Source organism: Aulonocara sp. 'chitande type north' Nkhata Bay, linkage group LG8 (genome assembly GCF_057382095.1).
Source record: "Aulonocara sp. 'chitande type north' Nkhata Bay isolate Kocher_YH1m ecotype deep benthic linkage group LG8, A_spYH_male_GT1.1, whole genome shotgun sequence".
Taxonomy (NCBI): Eukaryota; Metazoa; Chordata; class Actinopteri; order Cichliformes; family Cichlidae; genus Aulonocara; species Aulonocara sp. 'chitande type north' Nkhata Bay.
This window is the reverse complement of record NC_141351.1, coordinates 22587360-22611821: the sequence shown is the minus strand read 5'-3', so window position 1 is coordinate 22611821 and position 24462 is coordinate 22587360. Positions and strand designations below refer to the sequence as shown.

At 39.8% G+C, this 24462-nt stretch overlaps 2 protein-coding genes across 5 annotated transcripts; both read left to right on the top strand.

The window, feature by feature from the left end:
* Positions 1-97: 97 nt before the first annotated feature.
* On the top strand, positions 98-3955 carry mrpl10 (mitochondrial ribosomal protein L10). The gene is made up of 5 exons (XM_086304314.1): positions 98-359; positions 576-745; positions 1963-2127; positions 2721-2865; positions 3442-3955. Exons 1-5 carry the CDS (start codon positions 320-322, stop codon positions 3678-3680), a joined length of 759 nt encoding a protein of 252 aa, XP_086160440.1. The 5' UTR covers positions 98-319; the 3' UTR covers positions 3681-3955.
* A 1008-nt stretch (positions 3956-4963) lies between these two features.
* osbpl7 (oxysterol binding protein-like 7) lies at positions 4964-24275 on the top strand. Of its 4 annotated transcripts, none has more exons than XM_086304309.1 (22): positions 4964-5183; positions 8658-8858; positions 9289-9432; positions 9525-9578; positions 9734-10000; positions 10097-10220; positions 11173-11291; positions 11384-11473; positions 11662-11685; positions 13517-13667; positions 13820-13926; positions 14036-14204; positions 14515-14661; positions 14765-14901; positions 15455-15592; positions 16456-16519; positions 16661-16739; positions 18674-18818; positions 18891-19041; positions 19273-19399; positions 21091-21213; positions 22637-24275. In XM_086304309.1, exons 2-22 carry the CDS (start codon positions 8727-8729, stop codon positions 22743-22745), a joined length of 2601 nt encoding a protein of 866 aa, XP_086160435.1. In that variant the 5' UTR covers positions 4964-5183; positions 8658-8726; the 3' UTR covers positions 22746-24275. The 4 variants fall into 4 exon arrangements, with proteins under 4 accessions (XP_086160435.1, XP_086160434.1, XP_086160438.1 ...); XM_086304308.1 differs by having other exon boundaries at positions 11384-11482; XM_086304312.1 differs by lacking the exon at positions 11662-11685.
* Positions 24276-24462: the final 187 nt, after the last annotated feature.

The following is a 24462-nucleotide window of genomic DNA, read 5'->3' as shown; positions in this document are numbered from 1 at the left end:
ACGTCGGTAATTGTGCGTCATTACGCTAGGACGCGTTCGCGTACAAGCCCACTCGGAGTCTCTTCTCCGGCATTGCAGCAATTTGCTTATTATTTTAGCCAAATTATTTAGATAATACGTATATGGATACAGGTTATCGGTTTTTAAATGTTTTCCGACGTGTTCGTCACAAAGCACAGCTTCATTTAGGTAATTTTGTTTTCTTTTTACGCTTAAAGTTTGTTAAATATGAGGAAGGTTTTCTTTTTGCCGACATGTCAGTAAACGCAGCACGCATGCGTTCGTCACTTTCCTGAATAACGACGTTTTCCTGTGAAAGATGGCGGCGACCTTGTGTTCGAAATTGCTGCCAAAACATGGTAAAGTACTATACTTATACCATTACTTTTTCTTTTTCTTTTTTAAACATTGCGGTTCTGGTTAGTCTGTCTAATTTTCAGCAACTAGCTACTGTTAGTAGCGTTAGCGGGGACTCCGTTTTTAGCTGTTATTACGCTCAGTTAGTCGATGTTAGCTCCGCAGCGCTCACTGACAGGTTGTACAGCAGACATTTACCTGACATTTGTGGCTTTCAGGATGGCTTCCCCTCACACAGAGTGTCCGACACGGGTCCAAGGCTGTGACCCGCCACAGGAAGCCTCTGCACATCCAGAAACAGAAGCTGCTAGCGGTTACTCAGTACATCCCCCCCGCACGGGAGTTTCCTCCAGGCGCTTACCCGTCCCAGACCAAACACGTCCAGGAGGTAACACACCAGCATGTTCAGCCTTTTACTGAAAGCCTGCACGATCGGAACAAGTCTCACTTCATATAGGACTGCTCAGCATTGTGTGCTTATTTCTTGGATTGGCTTAGGTTTACAAAACCTTTGAAATATGTTGCTTAAAAACAGGCATTTGGCATTGCATCCTAAACAACTTTTACCAGGCAGTCAGCAGCTGATGGAGCAGTTTAATAACTGTTGCAAAAGAAATGGGAATATACAACAGTGTTTGTACACGTGCTTAAGGACATGATAAACTTTATCTTCCACATCTGCACTTTGTATTTAATTTGCAAGGTAATTGGAAAAGTTGGTTTCATTTAAATATTTGCAATATTGTCATATTTATTTTTCGCTTGGTCATTATGAAACCTTTAACTTGCACGGTTACCCTACCCTATCCCATGATGTGACAGAGCATTCTCCTCTGTCACACCAACCCTCTTCATGTCCTCCTTCACTAATTGTCTCTGTGCTCTCCCTCTTTTCTTCTTGCTTGCAGCTCCATCTTCACGATCCTTTGTTCAGTATATCCACTATCCCACCTCTAAACATGTCCAAACCTTCTTACCCTTACCCCTCTAAGTTGTCCTTCCCATGCACTCATTTCTAATCCTGTCCATCCCGCTCATTCCCAATGAAAATCTTTACATCTTAAACTTGGCGTCCTGTCTTTTTGTCAGTACTATAGTTTCCAAACCATACATCATAGCAGGTCTCACTAACCTCTTTAAAATCTTACCTTTTACTTGTACTGCTATGCTTCTGTCACCTCGACACATGTCGACACATGTCGCCACCCTGCCTGCACTCTTGTGTACTGTCTGTTGCTTTGGATGTCTTTTTTAAAAAGTAGCATAACAACTGTGTATACAACTCTGATAGATGTAAAGCTTATTCAGAACTTTAGCTACTCTTACCATTTTCAAAGATGAGGTTATTTTTACCTGAAAGCTTCATCTTTTACAGTAAAATACGATATATTTTCTGCTGCTCAGTAGGTAAATGATAAAAACATTTTTTGGAACCAGAATTTTACACATTACAGAATTAATTGGGCTTTTATTTTGTTACTTCAAGCAGATTTTGAAAGTATGCACTTATGTCCTTTTGTTCAAGTAGTAGTCTTTTTTTTCCTGGTTTGGTCTGCAGGTCTCGTGCTTTACTGAGTGTCAATCTCTTCCGTCTCATTCCTTCAGGATAATGATTTGACCTTACTAATGAAGAGGGAGTTGAAGAGGTTGTTTGAGGATTGTAAAATGATCGCCGTGGTCCAGAACAGCAGCAGCAGTGCTGAAGACATGATGACTCTCAGGCACAGACTTTATAAACACAACATCACAGTCAAGTTCTTCCCCAACAAGGTAAGACTGACGTTGTTGATTCTGTGACATTTCCTATTTATCGGGAATCAAATACGTTTGAGATGTTTCTGAATAATAACATAATAAAACAGCTTTCATTAATCCAAATCTAAGTAATAGACGGTGTTTTTGGTAACATTTTTAGGGTCAGAAAGGACAACAAAGTGTGGATTATATTCTCTTGAATGTTGACAGCTGCACACTCCATGGATGAGTAGTCCTGTAATACTTCTAATGCGTGATTTAGACTTCTGTGGCGAATCTATGTCATAACTTACTTAACCACGCCTTAACCTTCCACGTAACCTGATGTGCACCTTCTGAAAAGTGTAACCAATGTCAAGTCGACGCCCAGCGTAACGACTGAATTTGTTCACTGTCTGATGGCACCCAGGACCATCCCTTATACTTTACATAAACTATAACAGCAACAATAAATCATTTTCTGATGATACATAAGACGATAAACTTTGAGTTGTTGTTTCTGTCTGCAGCTTTTTAGCTCACAGCGTCCTTCATATAGAAGAACATCCTGCTGCACAATTTCACATCAAGGATCATTAATCTTCTAATTCACAGTTGTTTGTTTTCAGGTCGTGCGGTCGTTCCTGAGTGACTCCATTTACTGCAACATGGGTCTTCTGTTCGTCGGCCCAACGGTTATGTTTGTTAGCAAAGAGCCGAAGGTGAAAGAGATGCTGACGACTCTGAGGGGCAGCCCACAGATGACACTACTGGGTACGTTTATCCACGTGCGAGGAATAATTAGCATTGGATATTGTTATGATGCCTCGGGAACCATGAAATGAGTTCAGGAAAAGTTGAGCTAAATTGTCTTCTAAATTAACTCGTCAATCTTCTGCTGGTGACAGTTTGGGGCTGTGGGTTGAGATAAGGTTCCACAACCTGCTTGCGTCTAACCTTGGAGCACAATCGGTTGGTAGATGAAGTTAGGGATCCAGTTAGTTGGGATAAGCAGTTACTGCCTCTCATCTAGAAAATGCCAAGTGTACTGTGAGTGTACACAAGGATACTGTGGCCCAAATTCAGTCTGTCCTCTACAGACGTTCGCTTTGTCTGCATGTTCACTTCCTTAAATGGAAGTGTGTTTTCAAACCCTCCAACACTGAATCTGCACCAAATCACGCTTATTAACCCAAGTTTGTGAACCGGTGTTAAAAACTGTTTGTAAAATTAAACAGATAATATTTTGCCAGCTGAAGCCTGTCTCTGTAAAACAGATTTCAGATCAGTCCAGAAATGGAAGGAATCCACTGCAAATATCTGTAATGATCTTTGCTCTTCTTTCATCAGGAGCCTGCATAGACAACACGCTGCTGAGTGCACAGGGCATCGTGAGCTACTCCAAACTGCCGTCAATGACTGTCATCCAGGGCGAGGTGGTGAGCGGGCTCTCCATGCTGACTTCTCACACAGCTTACCTGCTGCAGCGCCACCCGGCCCACCTGTCACAGCTGCTCCAGCAGTATATCAAACAGCAGAGCTCGGATGGAAGCGCAGAGGCAGCTCCTAAAGCAGAGGAGGCCACGTAGAGCTACAGAGGACATTACTGGGACTGGTGACTTTCAGATCGAGAGCCAAGTGGAACAGCAAACGACTGTAAATGGACTGGATGCAGTCTTTGTTTTAATTTGGCATCAATCAGACTTTAAAGATTGAAAAGAAAGTCTTGAGTGAAAGAGATAAATTGGTGACACAGTGAGCGTCCACCTTTCGGACACCTCAGCCTGGAGATGTCTGGAGTTATTGGATAAATAATGCTTCAAATGGCTTTATTTAAGTGTTTAATAAATGACTTCAGCGCTTACTTTGGCTCATGTTGTTTCTATGAAGACTTTCTGTTACTGAGGGAACAGTGCGAACAAAGAACAGTGTGAGATAGCATACTTCTGCCACGGTTAAAAGCACACTCCACACCATACATCAGTCAAGTCTTTGGATTTAGAAGGACTAGGATCGCTTGTGATATTCTTCCTATTTCAGGGTGACGGGCATTTGTGATGATATGGTGCAAAATGTCCAATTATTGGGCAAAATCTTTCTCGCACTTTCATGCAAATCTGGGCAGAACTTTTTCACAGACACTACCAATCACATATTCCCATTGGTTGGGGTTATAATGCTTCTGTTTACATTTCAGGAGATTTTGTTTAGTACAGTGCCAGATGGAGTTGTGACCAAGTGGCATAATAAAAACAGCTCCAGCCATAATAAACACAACTGGTCACAGATCTGATGAGTTAATCTCCATGTTACAGATTACAGCATGCTAATCTGGGTCAAATGGGAGAGATGCATATTACTCATTTTCACTTCAACAGTATGCACCTCTGCACAAGATCAGGCAAACAGTAGTACAACAATGTAATTTAGAGTGCAGAAAAAAAGGAACCGTATTAAAAAAATTTAAGATTTTATTAACAAAACGACAGAAGCTGCAGAACTGAATCTATTAAAATAAGATATAATATTAAAGAAATGGTAAATCATGGTTTATTGTGAATTATTAAGAATTAAGAAGGCCATATCAAGACATTCTGGTGTTCTCCTGGAAGTTATTAACATATAAAGGTCATTAATATCCCCTAAAATACTGTATTAATAAGTTTGTGTGAAGAGGCTTCAGGTTTTGTCCATTTAATCTCTGCTTCAACCTAAAAATGAGTAAACCGAGTGTTCAGAGAGAGGAGCCTGCTTAGATTCACTCTCCACTACAGCCCTAGACTCTCAGTGTAATTCCAGCTAATGCGGATAATGGGCAGGACACATTGCGCATGGTGCGCGCCGCCTGCGACGCACGGCCCTCCTTGGATTTGAGGGAGCTGCTGTCACCCGCCGCAGAGAGGGCACGGTGGGTGAGATTATGTGATTGTCTCTGGATAAAGCATGCAGTCTGACTTCTTTTGTTTCAACGTTTGTCGCTATTTTTTCATCGAAATGCTGAGTTTTCACAGATTATTAAACGCCAAATGAGACTTTTGTCGGATTAATCAGACGCGGAAGGACAGACGATGAGAGTCGGAGGTGGATTTCAGGTGGGAGTTTTTAAAAATTGCTTTTCCAAAATAGATTTGAAAATACCAGACAAGCAATGTGAAAGTTTGGGCTAAATCTTAATGGAAAACACAGAATATAACCACCAGTATTCTGTGTAATTCAGCAGTTATGTGTGGTCTAATCTGGACAGCGAATGCGTCATGGGAATATGTTAATCTGCACATACATATATATATGTATGAAACAACACTAAAAGCATTTGATTAAAATGAAAGTAACCTTTACTTGTCGTTGTGCTGAGGCAGTAGTATATTAATCCAGATTAGACCCTATGCAGACTTCAGTAGTTTACAGGTGAAACAAAGGACTTGTTAACCAAGGATGTGAAGTGATCAGGACAAGAATCTACCTTTAAAACTGTTTCACTGCCCTTTGTAATGTTTTGTGTTTTTAAAAAAATTCCCTCTGAGTTTGGAGTCCAAAAACGTGCTCAGCATTTAGTCTTTTTGATGTAAGTTGCACGTTTTCTTGTATATACTAGCGTCCTGAACACTATTGGTAAGAGTATTTTATTCCACACAAGAGATTATAACAGTCATAATCTGTGCATCTTAACTCCACCCTCAGGCATGATGCATGAAGTCTCCACCTTGGCTGACTTGTTGTGTTGACCACCATTCCCCCCCCCCCCCCCCCCCCCCCGTGAGCTCATTAAATCACTCATCCATCTGCATGCACATTGTTTTAGAATCAGAATCAGAATACTTTATTAATCCCGAAGGAAATTATAGGTTACAGCAGGGGGCACGCTAATGGCGCATGCGTCATTAGCGTGCATTATCTAGGTTTTCTGGGTCAAATGAGGTCAAACAGTAGTCCAGCAAATAACCATTCATCATCTTTGAGTTATTTATTGTTTTATTGCAGTTCGGAAGTTGAGTTAAATGAACTGGAGTGTGAGTGGTTTAAATGTATGCAACTATGATATTTACACTGTAAGGATAACTTCTAAACATGGGAGATACACAGAGGTTTTTTATTTTTCTGTGTCTAGAACATGAAACCAAAATAAAATGTGAGTGGAAATCATAATCAAACTCAGTGCGGACTATTGTGCATGAACCTTTCTGACTAAGCAAGCTCAGAAACCTGCAAATCCTTTCATCCTGTTTCCACCACAGGCTTTCAGTACTGAGGTCAGTTACTCTCATCCTCTCTTGCCCTTACATAACAGCAAGGCAGGCTGCTTCTGGATAGATTTAGACAGAAATCAAATTGAATGCACTGACTTAGCATCCCAGTACTGGCAAAATTACTTACTACAGTGTATTGGAAAGATTTGTAAAGCATTTTGTTGCACCCGAGAAACCTTCTTTAAGTCAGTCAGGTCAAAAAATATAAATATGAAAGTTATATTCCCACAACTGTACAGTGATTCTGCAGACTGACACTGTGATGTCTGTGTTAAAATGCAAATTTTAACACAACGAATATTAGTAGCTTGTTCTCAGACTCACAAATTAAACGCAAATACATAAAACACACATAAACACATAGACATAAAATACGACAAATAGAAGAGTTTTCTTTGGAAAAAAAGTATTTCTTTTCTGCAGCTCTTGAAAGTCATAAAACATTCTAAGTAAAACAAACCATGGCATATATTTATATTAAGTGTATAGAAGTGTTATTCTGTGGTAATCATGATTAATATTATTGTGTCAGTGCTCTCCGTCTTCAGATCGAGTTACTCCGTGTCCAGGTTACTCTAAGTAGCTAAAAACATCTCTTGAAAAACCAATTAAGAAGAGGTAATCCTCTCCTTGCAGACGGTATTGGCCATGGTGCCACACACTGCACAAGAGTGGATTACCAACAAGGCAAACTGCACGGGGATCCCCCAGAAGCCACAGATTCACCCACCTCCAGTAGTTTTAGCAGTTTAATTAGCTACATATGTGTTAAGTTGCTTAAACAGCTAATTACCCAAAATTAATTAGGCTAAATATTTGGAGATCCTCAGTCCATCTGAGAGTTTTTCTAAAGATTCATATTGCTAAAGAGGTGTGTCATCAAATGACTCCAAACTGATGCAGGATTGTTTGATGTGTGGTTTGTATTTAGATTAAGGGGGAGGGCCAGAAGGAGCCCTTAACACAGGGGTGGGCAATTCCAGGCCCCGAGGGCCGGTGTCCTGCAGATTTTAGATCTCACCTTGGGTCAATACACCTGAATCACATGATTAGTTCATTACCAGGCCTCTGGAGAACTTCAGGACATGTTGAGGAGCTAATTTAGCCATTTAAATCAGCTGTGTTGGTTCAAGGACACATCTAAAACCTGCAGGGACACCGGCCCTCGAGGCCTGGAATTGCCCACCCCTGCCTTAACAGATCAATCCAGTCATAGTCATACAGTAGCTGTTAAACCAGCCTGTGCAAATAATTACGTCTGCACAGGCTGATTAAAATGTCAATTAAGATTTTCTTGGCCTATTAAATATCAGCAAATGAAAGCTTAAAAAACCATCAGCCTCAAACCCAAAGTAATAAATTTACTGCCACAGATGTCTAAGGATGTGCACACATTTAAAGATCTGGAACCAGGTACATCTGCTTTTTTAATCAAACAAATTTAAAATGTTGCATCTGCTACAAAATAAACTTGTTAAATTAGAAATCTGCTTTCGCTCTTGTGTCTTTGTAAATAAAATAATAAAATAATAATTTAAGACATATAATGTTATTTTATTTATATTTGTACAACTAAACCTGCCTTTTGTGAAACTTAAAAACTTTGATTTAAAAGACAAAATTAAAATCATTTTGCTATAAGAACAACAATAAAAACATGTCAGGAATGAAGACCCAAATATAGACTCAACTGGGACTATATGTATATACACACACGGACACACAGAGGGCGATCACGGGAAGAGGAAGCAGGTGGGGAAATAGGAACAGCTAGCCTTATTGAGCTAAACATACAAACTTTAAAACTGTTAGTTAAATGGTAAATGGCCTGTATTTCAGAGGTGTGGACTCGAGTCACATGACTTGGACTCGAGTCAGACTCGAGTCATTAATTTTATGACTTTAGACTTGACTTGAAAAAATGTTCTAAGACTTGTGACTTGACTTGGACTTTTACACCAATGACTTGGGACTTGAATTGGACTTGAACCGTTTTTTGTTTTTGATATTATAGGATAGTAGATTTTCTCTGGCAAGTGAAAATGTAAATGTTTGAGAAATCACTACTTAAGAAGTCTTGTGATGGTTATTTCGGTTATTTTTTGATTAGACTTTGACTGCTGTGGATGTGTGATGTGCTTTTCAGTTTTATGTTTATGTGGCTAAGAACAATGGGCCTGCTTTGATTCATCAGATGTGGCATTCATTTCTGTTTTAAATTCTGCTTTATAACAGCTTAAAAATGGAAATAATTATAAGGAAGTAGGCACTTGTACTCTCAGAATAACCATCATCTCCTTGGTCTTCCTTTGATTTCAGGGGGATTTTGGTAGATCGCAGCAGAACTCGCTCACAACAAGAAGGGGAGTCTGAGGTCGGCGCTCTGAGATGGACCTGTCTGGATCTTCACTCAATCGCAGCCAATCGCTGGCAAGCGGCCTGGAGAAGACTTCCCACACCTGGAACAAGCCAGCCCACTCTCAGAGCAGCAGCACTCTGTCATCTCGCCACTCCAGACAGGTCAGACAGTTCGGTCTATGAAAACATGAAAATAAATAATATTCATCAACTCCACATTTCCTCTCGATCATCCCCATCCTCCCAGACGTTTTGAGACTGCTGAAGTTATATATATGTTTAAAAAGTCACATAACTTAATCAGTCTAATAAACAATCAAAAAACAATCAAAAAAGAACAGTTTATATGATCAGATGCAGCAAAAAAGCCACAAATCTTCAAATATATTTGGAATTTTTGCCTTAAAAAGTATTAAAGCGGTTAATCGGTTATCAAAATAGTTGCAGATTGATTTTCTTCAATTTACAACTTTAGGATATTTCCATTCATCCATTTAAACTTTCATCTTTATCCATTTATTTACACTGTAAGCAAGAAACGACAATTTTCCTGTTGAATCGGACACTTAATTTTTCTTCATACTTTCCACAGATTATCAAAGACTGGGAAGTAATTGACGACCTTCAGGTTGAAATGCAGGGAGCAGGTGACGATCCTCAAGACAGGACCGCCCCGGGAATCTGTGAAGGATATCTTCTCAAGAGGAGGAAATGGCCACTTAAAGGCTGGCACAAGGTGAGAAGTCAGTGCACTCATTCACAATGCTGCTCAAACGTCGGGTCTCTTTAAAATCCGTCAGTTTCAAAAAAAGATGATCTCTTTTTCAGCGGTACTTCGTCTTGGAAGGAGGGATCTTACGCTACTCCAAAAATCAACAAGATGTAAGTGAAATTTTATGTTTGTCCAGACAATGCAAGGATTGACCTTTCAAACCAAACCACACCACCTCTAACCCAACTTTAATGTGATGTCTGATTTATTCAGTGTCAGTAAATAATCTTAATAACAAGCTTTCATATCACTTTGTTTTTGACAGGTGGCCAGGGGACGAGTCCAGGGCTCGCTAGATGTTAGCCTCGCAGTAATATCGATAAACAAGAAATCAAATCGGATTGATTTGGATGCAGAGGACATTCTGTATCATATGAAGGCAAAGAGTCATGAACTCTTCTACATCTGGGTAACCAAGCTACAAGCTCACCGCCTGTACAAGAAGAATGAGGCGGCTCATCTTCACAGCAGCGTCCTCCACACTTTGTCCCTTCCCACTGCGGCTGAACAAGCTCAGAGAAATGGAGATTTGGTAATAATGGAGTAAGAAAGTGACGTCAGACTGAAAGCCACAGTTGTTACAGGCCACCGAGAGTAACCCGGTGTTCTCTTGCCTCTAATTTATCAGAGCGCCACGGGGATGGCAGATTCAGCTGGAGTGTCAGGCGTGCTGCCGTCAGCTAACACAGCCGTGAACACGAAGGTGTCTGCCTGGCTGCAACAAAGCCACAATCCCGACATCTGTGTTCAAGGTATTTGTCTAATAATCCTAGCTGCAACGACAAAACTGAACAGGTGATTCTAAAAGTGGCAGTTTGTTGAGTACAGTCTTCAAGTTTCAGCATTAGGTTATATTGCCTGACATCCTCTGTTCTTCAACTTGGTTTTCTCTTTTTGATAATATATAATAATTGAGTGTCCATATAAAACACCCACAAATAGTATTTACAGAAAAGAAGACTTAAAGTAGGTGACTTAAAAATGACCAATGTGTCCTATGTGACTATTATTAGATTATTTATTAGGTGTGCAAAATGTCTAACTAACATTTGCTTTTGAGGTTGGTTGGAGTTCAGGTATTTTTCCGACTGTTCCAATAAGACAAGTGTTATTTACTAAATTCATTGAATTACTGATTGATAAAATGGTGAAAGAAACCTAATACAATTATCCAGAGTTTCGTCAGACCTATTAAAATCACATTCACATCTCAATTATTACAAATGTTGAAAAGAAAAAGCTGGAACATTAAAATTAATATTAGTTATCATTAATAATGTATGTACTGTTGGATAGTTTGATTTAAATCAAAGTATATTGTAAACTTTTTATATCTTACATTTTGTATGCAAATTCTTTAGGCATGAAAAATAGCAAGCAACAATAACAATGAGGTAAAAGTACAATAAGTTTACTTAAATGTATTTTACTGTGTCCCGTTACTGTTTAGAGTTAAATTGGGGAAAATATAGTTAAATTTTCTTTTTTGTTGTTGTTGTCATTTTAACATGCTAACACCATTTAATAGGGGATAGTCATCTGCATAAAACTTGATAAACATCAAGTTGTTGTCTCAGTCCACCAGATTTAAAGAAAAAGGTGTTTTTCTTGCGCTCACAGTGCAACGGCTATTTCTGTATATTAGCAGGACTCTTTTGTGATTAATTAGTTAAAAAAATTTGCTTCCTTGATATTTCCTGCCAGAGCTGAACCGTTGTCATCTGGACCTTTCTGAGCTAAACCGCTTAATCCAGAGGCTGCAGGCACTGGAGGTGGGGCAGGCCTTTACTAATGGAGACCTGCAACGGATCATCAGCATACAGGTGCATATAGGCTGATCATTCAAGCATGTTGTACATACTGCATTATGTCTCCAGCAATAATCACATGAGAAAATAAACCTTTTTTGGTGCAGAATCTGTCACTGGAGAAACCGAAGAAGCCGAAATCAGGGAAGATCTGGGGTCATTCCCGCACACTGTCCAGAGTGGAGGCCCTGGGAATGGTAAGAATGGTCTGTAACCTTCACTTTCTTAAAAAGGACACGATCAACAAGATTGCTAAATGTTCATGTTCAATTTGACATATAGTACATCTTGGTTTTTGAATTTATACATTGAGTCAGCATATTGGGTTTATGAAATCCCAATTCTTCAGTAACATTTTGGGACCTTTCTCTAATCTAATCCAAAGCCTATTCGTGGGATTACTAAATCGGTGAGTCACTATTAGTACATGAGACAACTTCATGCTTAAAAATGTTTGAATGTTCTTCAGTCACACTCTACAGCAGACTTCCTAACCATGAATTATAACTTCATGAATGATGTTTTTTTTCCAGGGTAAAAAGGAAAACAGCACTGCCAGTGTAACCCATATTCTCTACTGTGTTGAGACTTCCTTAGTTATACATATGAGGACTAAGGTGCTGCTTGTGCACCTCTCGATTTTTGTAATCTGGCGTATGATCATCGTGGTTTTTGCTAACATTTTAATGATATAAAAGTACAAAAGCTCAAAGATGATATAGGAGTTGTTGCAACTGCTTGGAAAGATTTTGTGGACAAAATGTTGAAAAAACCCCCCAAAAACTCAGCAATTTCTTTGATCCTGGTTTGGCCTCCTCTCCTTCTATACCAGCGCTGATATTGAACTCCAATTGTTCAGGAGAATACTGCAGTTACCTGTGCTGTAACATAACGTGAGCATAAATGGGTGTGACTGTGTGATGTCATCGCTGTTGCTCAAAGCGACCAATGCAGCAGGTAGCGGCAACCGAAGATGTGTCACCTATGGTGTTCACGCTGTGGCTGTATAAGCACAATGTATGAGTGGTTTCTTGTGTTAATCTTGACTGGAACATATTTCTTAGAGCCCTGGAGGTGGAGAAAGAGTCTCTCCACTCTAGGTTACAATGTAATCAACCGTTTTGCACAAAAAAGAGCATAACAATGGCATGACTGTAAGATGTATGAACAAACTTGTTTACAGCAAATCTGCTTTTCCTGTCTCCAGTAATGTCAGCTGTCTATTCTACAGCTTTGTAGGTTTTCTTTCTTACCAAACAACAGGAAGTGATCAAACTAAAAAATGGCAAATTAATGCATTTGTAAGCAGCTTGTAAGACAGACTGTGGTAGCAGACATCCACATTTAAGACATTAATATGTCACTGATTAGAATGTTGTAATTTTATAGATTACACTCCTAGCCATGTCTTTATATTAGCCAGAAGCATAGGAGTATTTAATAACAATAATAAAAATTCGGTGCAATTCAGCCATCATCTTAACTAACTAACATCATGTGTAACACCCAAAAGCTCCAGATTTTATTCTAGTTTGTACAAATACATGTTAATGTAGATAAATAGGCTTAATAAAGAAACAAAAAGCAAGCTTTATTAGGAACAATTACAGAATACTGCAAAAACCTAATGTATGAAATCCACACAATCACAGACAATCAGACAGGGAAAAGGATACAGAGGGAAAAATGACTATATATACACACAATGTGGACAATTACGTAAGAAGACTTATGTAGCGAAATAAGACAAAGGTGTAAGAAATCAACAGCAGGTGAAGACAATGATGGGAGTCTACTCATCCAACTCATCTAAAAGAGCACACATTTCCCCAATATTAAACTATTCTTTCCGCTCCGTTGTAGGTGCTTTTGTAGTCTCTGTTAACCCCTAACATTAGAGGTCTTCACAAACCCAAAGAGGCCTAAAGGTGACATGCAAATACAACACACAGATGTCCCAAATAGACCCAAAGATCATTTGGATCCTCTCAGATGTTCTGTAAGCACAAACCTGAGATGGGCAGTAAAACAGGACTCCCACTTTCAGCAGTACTAGTAAGATTTGTGAAGATCTCTGTATGTTGGTGGTGCATTCCCATTCCCTGGTATAAACATTGGGACTTCCCTTCATAGTGCTAGTTAAACCTGTGCTGGATAACACAACACAACAGTGACATCTACTCACACAAAGATAGATAGCAAGGGAATCAACCACAGTCCTTCCTCTGTTCACTTCACAGCTGTCCTCAAGTCACCTGAGCAACTCGGCCCACCTCGGTGCATCGGTCCCGTGTATCCCCGACTACGTGTACTCTCAGCTCTCCCCTTCCACGGTCAATTCGCCCGAAGGGAAGAAAATCCAACAGGACATCTACGCTATGTCTCAACGAGGTCAGAGAAACATATAAACACAAATATGTCATCTACCGGTAGACAAAAGTTAATTTGAGCACATTTATCCTGGGAATCGCTTTATTGCAAAATATGTAAATGCCACAGATACCTTCCTGTTCAACAGAAACTGTTGTTTAATGCTCCTTTAGTGCTCAACTCTCTGAAGTCGGTGCATGAGACTCTGTCCCAGGAGAGGCAGAAGCTGCAGGCAGTCTGGGACGCTAACAACATGCACCAGTCTAACACATTAGCTCAGGTTAGATTTGTCATCTGGACTCTCTGTCCCACTTTATCCTGTTTGGTTTTTTATACTTGGTGGCTGATTTTCTTTGTTCATTCCTTTTTTTTTCTTCCCCTGGTGCCAGCCTGAGGCAGTGAGGCATTCATCCCAAGGACCTCCTTCAGTGGCAGACTCTGCTGCAGAATATTTTGATGCCAGTGATGACATCCTGTGGGGCAGCTCCTCTGAGGTGTCTGATGAATCCGGACTAAGTGACGGAAGCACCACCAATTCTGAGCCGGAGGAAGGACACAGTGGGTACACCAGTATCAGTGACCAGGGTTTAAAGTGTATAAAAAGTCAGTGGGGTTTTTTTATATCCTAAAAAAAATAGCTTTAATGTACTTGAATAGTATTGCTGAATAGTTCTACCTACTCTTCTTTCTGTATCTACTCTTTGATGTGAATATTGTACTAACTAAAACAACAATTCACACTATGTACAACCTGAAAACCACTGGCACTGATGCAGACTCTTATTCTTGTTATTGCCTGAATAGAAACATCCAGCCGTACTTTTATTCTTGATAATAATAATATTATTTTCTTTAATCAACATTGCAGCATCAGCTACCCGGAAGTACCGTGCCAGCATTTCCAGGACTCCCAACAGTGTTGTTCCCAAGAGCACTGGACGTCGAACAAAACTGCCTGTTCACTGTCCTGACAATAGCCACGTGGGGCTCGTGGCCATACTCTATAACAACATAGGTAAGAACCAGGAATCCAGACTTACTCAGTACTCGAATTGATAATATGCAAGAAAAGAGTCTTCGTGGCAGTTTTCAGAGCCCTCTGTTTTGTTTCTTCACAGGTAAAGACTTGGCTCGAGTGTCCATGCCAGCTGTTCTCAATGAGCCCATTAACCTGCTGCAGAGGCTGTGTGAAGAGCTGGAGTACAGTGAGCTGCTGGATACTGCCAACAACACATCAGACCCCTACCAGAGGATGGTAAGTCTGTCCACACTTAAAACGAGTTAACATACCATAAGATATACGTCCAGCTCAATGTGTGTAGTAAAAGATTAAAGGAAGTGCCTTAAAACTGCATTCTTTGTGATGGCCAGTAAGAGGCGGCTGTTCTGTTTGCAAAAAGACCTCTGCCTACATATCAGCCTATAAAAAAACAGCCCTCAGCTTTCTCACACTGTGACCTAAGTTAAAACTCTCACTTCGCTATGAACTGGTATTTTCCACATTAACACAAGCTTTGTATATCACTTACTCTACTCATCAAATCGAACTTTCTGTCAGTTACCCAAAATGAAATTTTGACAGAGTGGGGCAGATCCAGCATGCACTCCAGGTGGACAAGTGCAGGTGGTTAGAACTTACAGGGGCCTTTGAAGTGATCCAGAGATGCACAAGGAGATGACCTTAAAGGGGAAATATTTAAAATCGCAAGAGAAAGAAAATATAGCATAGAAAGCAATAACTAAATAAAATTATTTTACATGGGGATAAACAAAGCGACCTTTTATGTTTTGTGTTTTATCTCGTTTAGGTTTACATTGCTGCTTTCGCTATCTCTGGCTACTCCACTGCGACGTTCAGGAACCGCTACAAGCCTGTTAACCCGATTCTGGGGGAGACCTACGAGTGTATCAGAGAGGACCGAGGTTTCCGCCTCATCAGTGAGCAGGTATCTTAATCAGGTGTATCATGGTTATCTTTATACGCGGAAAACACTCAGTTACCTAGAAGGGATATTTATACAGCTGAACAGATATAGAAAAGTAGGAAAAGATGAATTAGGAAGGATAATCTAATTAATTAATAATAGATAATCATAGAGCTAATGATTATTCTTTTTAATTTAGAGAACTCCAGTGTTCCAGCTTATATTTGGGTATAAAAAATGCATGCAGTTTGTCTAAGCCTATCAATAATAATTTTTTACTTTTGAACAGGTTTTTGACAGATCTCTGAAATATCTCTTTAAATATCTTTGTAAAATCGAATAAATTTGTTATGCATCGTACGGTTGATACAAAATCCCACCGCATACCTCAACTTGCCTCAGGTCACACCGTTTGGGAAACGCTTTCTTAGAGCATGAACCATACCATGAAGTGCAGCAAATGAAAGGCTGATACTAACACTAGTGCTGGTGCGGCATTAGTTCTGCCTTGGTGCTTTTTAAGAACCACATATTCAACAGACAGTGTTAATTAGCAATCCTAATCTGAATTAGAAATCTAGGTAATTTCAATGGTAAGAGGATCGGGGTAGAGTCTTTAGTCTGGGCTGTCAATTTTCTAGTTTTTTGGATTGAATGCATGGAACCGGCTCTAGATTGGTTGGTGGGAAAGTGTCGGTGGAATAGGATTTGGTTTTGTAGTGCATACAGGTAAAATTGCTGCAGGTAAATCTGTTGGTTTAATGAGGAAGATGTATTAAATGGACACAATGTTTCCTGCTTTTTTAACTTGGGAACTTTGTTTCATTGTTGAGGATGAAATAGTTAAGACATAATTTTGTGATGAAGTCTCTGTACTTGCCCAGGTCTGCCACCATCCTCCCATCTCTGCCTGCCATGCTGACTCAGAGAACTTCTCCTTCTGGCAAGGTGAACAACTTCTTTTATCAAACCAGCACACTCTCTTTATCTGTTGTAACTAGCTGTTTCTGTCTTCTGACTTAATTATGCTTTTAGGAAGGATGTGAGTATATTGTATAGTGTCACCAATACTTTCTTACATCTGAACAGACCAGCGATGGAAAAATAAATTCTGGGGAAAGTCGCTGGAGATCCTGCCAACAGGAATGGTAAACGTGACTCTGCCGAGGTAAACGATCTGGCTTTATTTTCAATTTTTCCTCTCTGGCTGACATATTATAAAAGAACCCAACCAGCGATTGTTGATATTTGAAAATTTTGTTGGTAGATTTAAATGTTTAGCTAAAATGAGATGCAATGAGAAGCTCCTGATATAAAATACAAAGATAAGATAAGATAACCTTTATTAGTCCCACACATGGGAAGTGTGGGTGGTGTGGTGTGACTTAGACATCTGGGCCCGTATCCCTAAAGAATCTTTGTGCAAAAAGTGGCTCCTAGCGGCCAAATTCTAAGAAAATTCTCAGAGTCATGACGTTTTCTTAGAATTTCCCCTAAAAGTGACACGACAATCCCAGTTAATATAAAAGCTATTCCTCAAGATTCCTAACGCTTAAAAGGGCTCCTAAGGCGAGATCTGCTAAGAGCAGGGAAGAGGACTTTTAGTGGCTTAGGAGTTCCCCTAAGCAGCTGCACAAAATGGCCAACAGAAGAGGCAGGAGAGATGTCCTGCAAACACTGGATGACAGGGAATTATTGAGACGCTACAGATTGGATCGTGCAGGAATCATGTTTGTGGTGGATCTCCTTAGAGATGCAATTACTTCACCAACTCGACGCCACAACACTATTACACCGGAGACGAAAGTAATCACAACCCCGAGGTATTTGGCATCCGGGAAAATGCAACAATGCAGCAGTGATGACTTGGGTCTGCAATCACAGACATTGCTAAAAGCTGAGCCGTGTTACCCTCGTTAAGACCACACTGGACTTGTAACGTTGTGATTTCTACGTCATTAAGGACAGCCCCTTGAGATAGGCCATCTTGTTTTCAACAGGGTCCATATGGGAGTGAAAGTACAAAATATGTCAGCTAGGATATTAATATGAGCAAATAAGACACAAATCATTATTTGAACAGGGTGTAATGAGTTTAAGTTTTCACATATTTTAGATTCTAATGTTAGGCTATAACCCCTACAGCTTACTATTCATTTTCCAGATATTTTCTTGAATGTGAAATATTATTTACAATTACAGTCAGCATAAGATTAGAGTGTATAATTATGTTTATTGATTTGAGGGTATATCCTTTGCTCATTATCACCAAAAGCTCATTTCCATCAAACTTGTAGGATCAACCAATCACGGCTTTTGAAATGATGACTCATACCTAGCAACGGGGTCAACCACACCTCCTCACTAAGATAGGATTTTCCATCCATTCCTTGCTCAGAGTTCACTGAAAATGTTCTGGAATCACTTCTAAGCTAAAACTCCTGGCAAGGAATTTTTAGGTTAAGTTAGGAGCTCTCTGAGAGGATTCTCAGAATCTTTAGGGATACGGGCCCTGGATGCTACCCACTTCCAGGTGGGGCATAGCAGCTTTTTGTGAGACCATTTACACTAGCACTTCTGCGTCTTTCCCACTGTGTCAGAAAGGTAGCTTTCCAACTAAAATTCCATTTTAGGGGCAATAATATAGCCAGAAAATTGAATGAGTAGAGTATTCAGTGAACAGCAGTTGGTTTGGCTTTGTAAAGAAAGTGATTTCAAAGCACTGAGCTGGCACACCATCTGAGGTGCCATAATTCCAGTGGTTCACCCTCAGGGCCACACCTTAGGATGGTAGTTAAGCTTTACATTGCCATGAGAAAAACTTCTTAAACGAAAAAGAATAAAACACTTGGTCATACCCGTGAATTGTTTCGCCACAGTCTGGATACTGTGGACTCCTGTGCTGTGTCTAAACTCAGTGTCGCTGCTGGAAACTGATTTTTTTTTTAAATTACACATGTTCAAAACCTTAAACCCAAATAAAAGTATGAATCCTCACTTTTGAAAAGCTGCAATCAGAATTATTTGCCATCTTTTTTTATTTAAAATTGACCATCTGTGTCAGTGATGACCAAATATTCTGCATTTGTGGGTTTTCCTCAGGTATGCTGACCACTATGAGTGGAACAAAGTAGCGACTTGCATCCATAACGTCTTCAGCCAGCAGCGCTATCTGGAGCATTATGGAGAGGTCATCATCAAAAACCTCAAAAGTAACATCTGCACATGCAAGATTACTTTTGTCAAGGTGAGGGACCACTCAGCGCTCGTGTCTTACACTCTTTAGATGCGAGATTAACAGGTTTTTCTTCTGCCGCAGTCTCGTTATTGGGGTTCAGAAACGAATAAGAATGAGGTTCAGGGTGTGGTGTTGGACCAAAGTGGGAGTGCCATTCACCGGTTTGGAGGTCTGTGGCATGAAGGCATCTTCTGTGACACTCTGCCGACTCCAAAATGCATCTGGAAGCCAAGTGAGTCCTAAATAACTAAGACATGCTTCCTTAAATGTTGTCTGTTTAGTTTTGACCATCATTTCTTTTTAGTCTGAGTCACGTGGTGGGTGCAAAAACGTCTCTTTAGAAGTTTAAATGGAGGTTAAGTGAGATGATTAGGTACTCTTTCTACCAAAATAGCTAATCAGGATAAAGCCAAGTGTCACGTTTGTGCCTCAGTTCACCTAAGAGGCTTCTATCACCCCACAGATCAACAGCCAAAGGATTACCTGCTGTATTATGGTTTCTCCAGCTTTGCCATGGAGTTGAATGAACTCCCTTCAGACTTGAAGCCTCTTCTGCCTCCTACAGATACGCGCCTGCGCCCAGACCAAAGGTCAGAAATCTTTCCAATGCAAAAAATAAAAAGGGAAAACCAAAACAATACTAGATGGGATTTGAACACAGCTGTGGTCCATTACAATGCTCTGGAATATTATCTATCTACAAGTAGATAGATCCATGTACTGCCCACTTTATTAGGCATACCTGTTCAACTGCTCCTTAACAGAAATAAATATCTAAAAAGCCAATCACATGGGAGCAACTCGGGGCATTTAGGCATGCAGTTATAGTCAAGACGACCAGCTGAAGTTCAAACCCAGCATCAGAATGGGGAAGAAATGTGATTTAAGCACTGGGTATTTAAGAACAACTCTGTGACACTGGGTTCAGAAACTGACTCCTAGTCACAGAGAGTATTATACAAATTGTTAAAACCAAGGTAGGCAGAAGTGCATCTCTGAAATCATAACATGTTTAATCTTGAAGCAGATGGTCTACACCACAGGTGTCGAACTTCAGGCCTCGAGGGCCGGTGTCCTGCAAGTTTTAGATGTGTTCTTGATCCAACACAGCTGATTTAAATGGCCAAATTGCCTCCTCAACATGTCTTGAAGTTCCCCAGAAGCCTGGTAATGAACTAATCATTTGATTCAGGTGCGTTGACCCAGGGTGATATCTAAAACCTGCAGGACACTGGCCCTCGAAGCCTGGAATTCGACACCCCTGGTCTACAGCAACAGAAAACTACACTGGGTGCCCCTCCTGTCAGCTAAGAACAGGAAACAGATCACACAGACTCCCCAGAATTGGACAACAGTAGATTGGGAAAAGTTTCCTGATCTGATGAGTCTCATTTTCTGCCGTAACATTGAGATGTTCAGGTTCAAATTTGGCAGAACGGTATAGATCAGGGTTGGGCAACTCCAGGCCTCAAGGGCCTGGAGTTGCCCTGCAGGTTTTAGATCTCACCCTGGGTCAACATACCTGAATCACATGATTAGTTCATTACCAGGCCTCTGGAGAACTTCAACACATGTTGAGGAAGTAATTTAGCCATTTAAATCAGCTGTGTTGGATGAAGGACACATCTAAAACCTGCAGGACACCGGCCCTCGAGGCCTGGAGTTCCACACCTGTGGTATAGATCCATCCTGTCTTACATCAACAGTTCAAGCTGCTGCTGGTGTGGGGGATATTTTCCTGACACACTTTAGGCCTGCTGACCATCATTTAAACACCACAGCCTAAACAAGTATTGTTCCTGCCCATGTCCATCCCTTTATGACCACACTGTACCCATCTTCTGATGGCTGCTTCCTGCTGAATAACACACCAGGTCACAAAGCTCACAACAATTTAAAACTGGTTTCTTTAACATGAAAGTGAGTTCAAATGGCCTCAAGTGGCCTTCACAGTCACCAGATCCCACTCCAACAGAGCATCTTTGGGATGTGGATGAAGAGGAGATTCACATCAAGGATGTGTAGCTGTTGTCACATGGCAAACAGAAAACTCCCCTAGCACTTTAAAGTCCTTCTGTGCATTCAGGGGAAAGAGAGCAATGGCTGTAAAGGCCATAATGGTTGTTTTCACAACTACGTAGGAGGAGCCAGGTAAGAATGGCTTTGTATGTAAAAGTCAGCACTCCTCTGCAATACTGTACAGACTATAGTGTAGCACAAGCTAAAATCATCCAGAAACACGGAGTAAATATGGTGTAAGCTTGATGTCACCTTCTTGCAGAATGCTGGAGGATGGAAGGGTGGATGAAGCTGACAAAAAGAAGGACGAGATTGAAGAAATGCAGAGAGAGCGGAGAAAAGAGCTCGGCAAAAGGGGTGAAGAGCATGTTCCTCGTTTTTTCAAGTAAGTCAATTCCCTTTAAAATCCAGGTTCATTGATAATTTCCATTTATCTTAATTGTAGTCTTCCAACCTTGATATTTGGTTATATCTTTGTGTCTGTATATTTGAAGTAATTGTACAGTTCAGGTTATTTGTGTGCCACATTTAAAAACAACTGCTTTTAGAGGAAAAAGCAGGCAGCTCCATAGACTGAAATTTGCTTTAGTACATGGATAAATCACAGAGGTGGGACCAAGTCATTGTTTTGCAAGTCTCAAGTAAGTCTCAAGTCTTTATCCTCAAGTCTCAAGTAATGTCAGGCAAGTCAGAGTCAAGTCTCAAGTCACTGGTGTAAAAGTCCGAGTAAAGTCACAAGTCTGAAACTTTGAATTTCAAGTCCTTTCGAGTCTTTAAAAAAAAAAAAAAAAAAACGAAAAAAAAAATGTCGCAGTTATATGCTAAATGTAAATATTAGACCATGTGATTTTTAAATCTGTTTTTCTCAACACATGACGAAATAGTGAACTTAGAAAATATACACAAATTGTGAAATTGCACCTCTATAAAATGCAGCTCAAATAAACCTAGCTCCAAGAATAATTTTCACCGACAATTCTGAGATAAGCTGCATGTTATTCTTGGATGCGCTTGTAGGACCGGCTTTAAAATAGCATGACAAAAATATCATACACATTAAAGTTAGTTGACATCACGAAGTTAGATGAAGTCAGCTATCTCATCGTAGCAAAAGAGAAGCACCACCTACCGTTCTTTATGCAACTTCAACTGTCGGACAAAGTTGGAAGTTGTTCCATCGCTGTCTGTGATTCTCTGCTTGCATGTTTTGCATATTGCATTTCGTTTTTTTGTTGACTACTTCATAGTTTATGTACCTGAAAATAATAACTCCTTGCAGCATTTTTGAGCGTTTGTTTTCTTCTTAAAAAAAAATCTGGTTAATTTGATTTGCTGTGCTACAGCTCATGCACACATACGTACGGAGTGTGGTTGGAATAAATGAATGAATGAATTGAATTAATGGTGCACACTTTCTATATAATATGTGTGTTAAATTTTAGATTTGGGGTGAAATATCAAGTCTTTTCAAGTAAACCGGTTCAAGTCCAATTCAAGTCCCAGGTCACTGGTGTAAAAGTCCAAGTTAAGTCACAGTCTTAGAACATTTTTTCAAGTCAAGTCTAAAGTCATAAAATTAATGACTCGAGTCCAAGTCATGTGACTCGAGTCCACACCTCTGATAAATCATTCAGTAAAAATACTTACAGTCCATTCAGTTCTTGCAGCTTTATATGGTAACTTTGTAACTTCAGTAACATTATTTAAACATTTAAAATCATTTCTGCCATCAACAACATGCAAATTCATGAACTGTAGAAATGCCGGTGTGCAAATTATTATTCTTTATGGTTATTTTACATCATCAGGAGATCCAAAGATTCCTCTGGACGGGACGTGTGGTTGACAAACGGGACTTACTGGAAACTTCGAGAGAATCCAGGGTTTGCTAATCTTGAAAACTTAACTCTGTGGTGATGAGATGAGACTGCAGAAATGAGTGGACAAAACCACATGAAAGGACGAGATCATGGATATTCAGCCGTGGATATTCTGGACAGCACGTATGAACCACTCGGAGAGTGAAGATAGTGCTGCGGATCTGTTCTTGATTCTTCTGCACACCCGTGACTGGCTCATGGGAATCCTCAGATACCCAACAAACATTAATGGAAATACAATAAAATCTTATTCATTTAATTTTTTAGATTACTTAAATCAATATGCTGTTTTTATGTGAATTTCTTTTTTCCCCCAACAAACTCTAAACTCTTTAAGACTTAAAAATTGCTTTTCTCTGTGGTGTTTCTATCAGGATGCTGCTTTGTGATAGTTTGATCTATTGCAATTGAGTTTGAGAAAAAATTTGGTGGAGTGGTGGAGACCAAAATAGAGCAAAAAGAGTGTAAAGAATATATACATATATATAGTTCTAGAAACTGGAAAAACACATGACTTTAAATATAAAAAACAGTGTCCTTAACTGCTATGTGTGCAAATGTTCTATATTGAGTATAGAATTTGATTCCAATGGTTCAAAACTTTTGAACATCTAAGCAGACCTTTAATTCAGACACACCTACACACACACAGACACAGGGACCACCTACAAGGTGCATTACTATCCATTACAATCTAGGTTTAGATAGTAATGGACAAAAACAGCTGGTTCTATTGATTCCCATCTGTGCTCAGTTTTCATTGACACTCCACAATTTTATGGATAATAGAAAAATACTGTGTGTATCCTTTGGCACACCCTGACTCCACTGGAGAACCACTGTGAAACCTCAGTTTATATGTTACAACAGACTCTTTATCCAGGCAAATCTAACTTCAGGCTACACCAGGGGTGGGCAACTCCAGGCCTCAAGGGCGGGCAACTCCAGGCCTCAAGGGCCGGTGTCCTGCAGGTTTTAGGTATCACCCTGATCAACACACCTAAATGAAATGATTAGTTCATTACCAGGCCTCTGGAGAACTTCAAGATATGTTGAAGAGGTAATTTAGTCATTGAAATCAGCTGTGTTGGACACATCTAAAACCTGCAGGACACTGGCCCTCGAGGCCTGGGGTTGCCCCTGGGCTACACTATACAACATATATTTAACTGTCCAAAAAATGAAGTACTCCAACTTGATATCTGTTGCTTCCTCTTTATGAGAACGTTTGCCTATCGGGGCTTAGGACATTCTGGCATAAGAGATTCTTGATTGAGAATTTCAATTCCTTTTGCCTAACTAAAGTCAAAGACAGAATTTGCCTGCTTTAGTTATGTTATCATTGAAATTTTTTTTTTCCAAAAAATATATATTATTAACATTTTTGTATGTGTTTTTGACCTGTAATCTAAATAAGAGTTACAAATGTTCAGTAATCACATATTTAAAAGAGGAGATAATATATTATCCTTTGTTTATATGTCATTAATAGGAAAATGAGTATCCAGCTGGTTGGAAATCTGCACATACTGTATTTATACATTACATTAAACTGGTGATATCATGACTGTGTTTTTACTGGGACTGCATTTATTATGAGATGCCCTTTCTTTTAAAAGACCACTGGAAGTTTCTGGACATAAAAGAAGAAATAGACTTGAGATTGTTTATAATTAAGCAAGGCTTTTACTGCACTTCTTTTGCAGCAGGGGAAGGAGCTTAAAAGATGCTTTCCATAATACGACTATACCATA